General features: G+C 42.3%; 1 protein-coding gene across 9 annotated transcripts in view; it reads left to right on the forward strand.

The window, feature by feature from the left end:
• Window positions 1-3,114, forward strand: part of CADPS2 (calcium dependent secretion activator 2) — a 490,835-nt gene extending 487,721 nt beyond the window's left edge. For 8 of the 9 annotated variants that reach the window (XM_024757759.1, XM_024757761.1, XM_024757762.1 and 5 more), the window contains one exon: window positions 2,143-3,111. In XM_024757759.1, coding sequence (XP_024613527.1) covers window positions 2,143-2,316 — 174 coding nt within the window. In that variant the 3' untranslated portion in view covers window positions 2,317-3,111. Of the gene's footprint in view, window positions 1-2,142 lie in introns of all 9 variants that reach the window. The other variant, XM_024757764.1, reaches the window with a different exon arrangement.
• Window positions 3,115-6,000: the final 2,886 nt, after the last annotated feature.

Here is a 6,000-nt window from a genome sequence, read left to right on the forward strand (position 1 = left end):
GGGTTCTGATGCAAATTACCATATGTTTTGGTGTGAAAATATCACCTTAGTAATAATAAGCTTTAATGGTTTAGAAAGAGAATATGAGGATGGTGGGATTTATGTGTCTTAATACAAAATATTAAAATCAAATTAAAAGGACTACCCTGGTGACACAGTGGTTAAGAATCCGCCTGCCAGTGCAGGGGACACGGGTTCAAGCCCTGGTCCGGGAAGATCCCACGTGCCGCAGAGCCGCTAAGCCCGTGCGCCACAACTACTGAGCCTACGTGCCACAACTACAGAAGCCTGCGTGCCTAGAGCCCATGCTCCACAACGAGAGAAGCCACTGCAACGAGAAGCCCGTGCACTGCAACAAAGAGCAGCCCCCATTCACCGTAACTAGAGAAAGCCCACACGTAGCACCAAGACCCAACACATTATCTATAAATAGATAAATAAATAATCAAATTTAAATAGTTTGGGTTATTTAAGAAAAAAAACACTAAATTTTTCTTGCTGTTGAGATACTGACCTCATACAGTACAGTGTTCCTCACCATTCAGTTTATGTTTTGGACATGAGGTGGACTTTATTTATGCATTTTATTTATAACAAGTGAATATCACTTCTGAAACTTGAATGGTACCATGGGGCATAAGGCAGATGATATAAGACAGGAAGATAAAATGTGAAAACACCAGTGACACCGCTACCTTGTAATGGTTCTGTTCCTTTCCAGAAGTCTGTTTGTAGACCAGGTGTGTATATCCAGGGGATTAAGATGCCATCCATCAGCACTTCCTACCTCAAGTGAATAAGCGCCTTCAGCTGAGCTGTTTGAATATTATATTTTCCTTCTAATTGTGTTGAGTGAAACCGGGCATCCCTTAATGTTAATTTTCAGCTATTGGAGTTGTAATTTGGGGCCAGGAAGTACAACATTCCTTTTTTTATTTGACTTCTTTCATCTGTTAAGTGCAAACCCCCAAAAAAGTGACTGTTAGCAGTCATTTAGAACAAAAAAGTGGCACATTGATATGTATTGATACTTCGGGCCAGTCCATTGACATCTGGCTGTTTAGTATTCTAAATCTAACATAGGACAGTCAAAAAAAAAAATCTTTAAAGATATTTAGCATTTTAATGGCCTTAGAAGTGCCTCTACAGAATGAGCTATCTTCATTTGTGCTTTGTTTCCCCATTGAACTAACTCTAGACTTTTTCTACAACTTTAAAAGTCAGTAATAAAATACCAGCCTTGTTTAGTCATCAAAAACTCATGTGTGAAGAAAGTCTCACTTCAGGAGAAAAGTAAAATAAGGAAAGTTTTATAGGTTACATATCTTAAGAGCCACAGAAATCAGAGTTTCGTTGTTATTCTTGTTTTTTTAAGAATCACTGTGTAAACAGTAACATGATATTTGCACTATTTTTGACAGATAATACACCAAATAATAATTTACTGTTTCACACCACAAACAGTAAATATGTTTTATTAGCCCATCAGTGGAAGTTTAATGCCAGAATTTAACACTTCACATTCCAAGACAATTTCAGAAGGGCAAAATTCATACAGACATTTAGGTGTACACAAATTTTTACCCAGTGTGCCTATAACTAAACTTTATAATTCACAAATGCTGAAAATGCAAACTTCTTTTAGTGATAATAGGATTAATCCTCTTCCCTCTACACACCTCCCCCCAAAACCTAATGCATTTTATAAAATGTAACGTATTTTTCAGTACTAAAATAAAGGCTCCTCAATTGAAAAACTAGGAACTCCTTCATACTGAAAATGTACATAAGTGCATATCATTTTACCTTTGTTACAGGTTATTCAAGTAGTGAATTCTGTGCAATTAGTAATATTTTGGGGAAAAAAAGCTCACTTGTCATCTGACAGTCACAACATTTTGATGTACTCAGAGTGATTCTAGTTTGAATAGCACTATCAAGTCTCTCATTTCATTTGCTCCCCAGAACCTACACCAACAGGATGACTGGCCTGGGCAGCTACAATCCGAATCCATTAGTGAATTGTCCAAGATCATTTCTGAAATGCCAACTGAGTATATATACATTCAGACATACACATATACATCCATCCAGACATATAATCCATAAGGGATCTAAGCAAATTCTCTCTCCTTCCTCCAGAAAACCTATAGGGACTTCCGATTGCAGGGTGTGTTGGAAGGCACCCTGAACAGTAAGACCTATGACACCCTGCACAGACGTTTAACAGTAGAGGAGGCTACAGCTTCTGTTTCGGAAGGAGGTGGACTTCAGGGCATCACGATGAAAGACAGTGACGAAGAAGAAGAAGGCTAATAAAATGCAGCTCTGCAGAAGGAAGGAGGGCCTTGACATTGTTTATTTTGTACCTGTCCTTGTAATTACATTGATAGTTTGGACCAAATATAAATGCTTGTATTTCACTCTACATTTTAAAAAGTTAACCTGAAGCAGAGTTAAAAGAAAATGCCAAGTATTTTTTTGAAGAAGATCAGCCTTTTTTGTGTAGCTTGATCTAAAATGATGATCTTTGGCTCTGTGATTGGAACATGAACCTTTTTTTTTTTTTTTAAAGAAGATTCGACTTTTTTTCCTGTAGTTACATCAAAGTCATGTCGCTTGTATGAAGTGAAATATGTATTTCTCGTGATACGACATTGTGAGAATAAGCCACTTCTCATCATTGCGCCAGCTCTATTGTACGTACCCTTGTTAGAATGGTGTGTACTTGACAGTTTATCATTTACGTGCAATGTAATAGGTTTGCTTCCTGGTTAATTTATCATTGTTGTGATGTGTGTTAAAACTTTAACCTTGGTTCTTGGTACTCTGAATTGGTCTTCCTGGGCTTAAAGGATCACCAAACCCAAATATAAACTAGATTATCCAATGGGCTTGTGTCTTGTTCCATTCTGAACATTTTTTCCTTCAAGTATAAAAATCCCAAGGTGTGGGGTAGTAAGTGTGCTGTCGTCAGCATACCATATTCTCCTACTACTAAGTGTAACAGCTTGCAGGCAATAAAAGTCCACTTGGTCCTAACCACTTATGTATTTATTAGACTTGTATAAATTAAATACAGTAAAATATGTTTGCAGTATTATAACCATCTCAGCAGTTTGGCTCTGTGTTTTTATTGTGTTTGTTTACAATCAAATGAGTAAAAGATATTAACACTGCTTTCCATCTAGTAGGCACTCACACTTGTTAAAAGAACTGGTTAAATGTGAGAGCACATTTCCATAGCAAAGCTGATGTTGACTACATACTCATAGATTGTGTATTATTAGTTAACATTAGCAATTAGTGTTAATAATGAGTAATACTAGAAATGCTAGTAATGTTAACTAGCAATTGACATATTAACAGTTTTTCTTCCCCCAAAGTATTTTCTGGCTATGGCTACAATTTTAAATTGTAATTTACCTTTGAATTTTAATTTTTGTATTTTTTTCAAAAATATGCCAGCACTCATTCATAAGTAGTTTGTTTTGTTTTGTTTGTGGTACGCGGGCCCCTCACTGTTGTGGCCTCTCCCGTTGCGGGCCTCTCACTGTCGTGGTCTCTCCCGTTGCGGAGCACAGGGTCCGGATGCGCAGGCCCAGTGGCCATGGCTCACGGGCCCAGCCGCTCCGCGGCATGTAGGATCTTCCCAGACCGGGGCACGAACCCGTGTCCCCTGTATCGGCAGGCGGACTCTCAACCACTGCGCCACCAGGGAAGCCCTCGTAAGTAGTTCTTAAATGAAGAGAGTTAATGCAGAATAAGTGAAGGTACCCCTGAATTTGTGTAAACATAAGTTCTGAAGCTTTGGAAGTGAAACAACTTCTTGGCCCTCCAAATTTATTCTGGTGCCTGACCTAGACTAGCCCACAAAAACCTATTTAATCCACAGTTATTATTTAATATTGTTTGGGCTCAATTCTGGGTCCTAGGTGTAAGAGACCCTGTGCTACAAGATAAACATGAATGGAAATTTCTTCTCCTTTCCTGGATTAGAGACCCACTCTACAAGCTCAGTATTGTTGAAAGGCAGTTTGTCTTGGAATGCTTGTCCTTCCCTTTCTTCTCCACCCTCATGCCGATACTATCCTTTCTCAAGCCCTCGGGTCTCTAGTCAGGCTACCCTCAAATCCCCAATGGTACCCTCCCCAAGCTGGCTCTGCACAGCTCAAATTGCTCTCTACTTGGAACTTACCCACCCTTCTTTTCCTTTATATCGAATGTCTATTTCTTTGATGCAGCTTATCTCAGAGTAATTGGCCCATCTTGTCCTAAAGTATGAATAACTGATGAACCCACCCCTTAGACATATATATATGTATATATATATATATATATACATATATATTTTTTTTTTAAGGAAATATCTAGCTGATAGAATTCGGAAATAAAGGGGAAAGCATGTGTCACAGGGGAAAGTACTTGGGGCCAGCAGGGTCTCCCTGCTGACCTGACCTATTTAACCTGCCCACTGGCCCTCTTTACTGGTCAGCCTCTTGTAGCTTCTCTCCAGATTTGGGTATTCTCTGCTCCTTCCCTTAGACACCCAGGAGATTTCTAAACCTTCCACCCCCACTCCAGCCTCCACTGGCTTGCGGGGAGAGGACAATAGCGATCAAGGGCAGGTAGTGGAGATGCTCACAGTTTTCTGAGGACTGTGTGGACTAACCTTTGAGCCACAGAGAGGTGTATGGAGAGAAATTTATAAAGTCACCCTGAAAAAGAATGAAAAGTTAGTTTGGGGCTTTTGCCCAGAAATGCTCTTCAACATAACTGCAAATTGCTTGAAATGACTTCATAATTCATCCGTGTGTATAGCTGTGAGAGTGAATGCCCAAGCATCTGTCTATTAAAGGATACCAAATGTTCTTTAAAAACAAAACAAAACAAAAATCTTTTTAAAAAGAATTTAATTGAAAACCTAACAAATGTAGTACAATTTTTGAAAGGAAAATCATTTTTAACTTCAAAGAAATAGCTCAACTCTCCTAAACGGTCTTGGGGAAGGGGGGGAAAAAAGTGCATTCTTCGGCCAGTTCGGTGAATGTTGCAGGAGAAAATAACTAATACAGTCTAATGTCCAGCCGAAATGAGTTTGCTAAAGAACACACCTAGAGGGAAAGTTTCTCCAAGCTCTTGTGGAGAAAAATAATAATAAGGCCTTTTTCCCCGGAAAGGGAAAGAACCACATAGAGCTTAACGTAAACCTCCCAGCTCCAGCTGTGGGTCGTTCTTGTATTCACGGGTTTTTCCACTTGAATTCCCCTTAGTTCTTGTTCATTGTCCCTCGCTCTGGAGAAAGGATTTTCTGCTACTTTTGCAGTAAGCGCCCATGCAAAGTGTCTCGGGGCTCCCCCCGCGCCCCCAGGGTCACAGCCGGCCTGGTCCCGCGGCGATCGTGGGTGAGGGGGTCCGTGAGCTCCGGGAAGGTGCCCTTGGTGGGAAAGCGGCCACTCAGTTGTCGCCATTCCTGGACCGCGAAACCCCTCCCGAGAGGGGCGCGCCCCGAGCCACCCCGCGAAAGCCCGGGGGAACCCCAGGCCCGGCGCCCCGCGCAGACCCGGTCTTCCGAGCCCCTCCCGCCACGCCTTTGGTAGAAGGACCGATGGAAGAAATTAGAGCAAGAGCTCGATCGCTTTCATTTCTTACTCCCAGCACAGAAAATGGAAATTTCCCGGTCCGGGTCCCTAAAGGGAGGTGACAAATCGATGTTCCCGAGAGTTGTTCACGCGCCGCTGGCGGGGCAGCTACGCGGCCTGAGAGCCACCGAGTCGGCCCCCGCGCGCTCGCGCTTCACCGCAACCCCGGCCCCGCCTACAGCGCTTGACCCTTCCCGGCCCCGCGGGGTTTGTGCGGAATTCGGGGCCTGGTTTGGGGGGGGTGGTTCGGGAGGATGGGGCTCATCCTGCCTTTACACTGAGTCCCCATCCCCTCCCCGGTACTGTGTAGCGAGACGCTGTGGGCCTGGGTCTCCTTTTCCCTTCAAGTCCAGATCGC

The sequence above is a fragment of the Neophocaena asiaeorientalis genome, unplaced genomic scaffold (genome assembly GCF_003031525.2).
Source record: "Neophocaena asiaeorientalis asiaeorientalis breed wild unplaced genomic scaffold, Neophocaena_asiaeorientalis_V1.1 scaffold116, whole genome shotgun sequence".
NCBI classification, from domain to species: domain Eukaryota; kingdom Metazoa; phylum Chordata; class Mammalia; order Artiodactyla; family Phocoenidae; genus Neophocaena; species Neophocaena asiaeorientalis.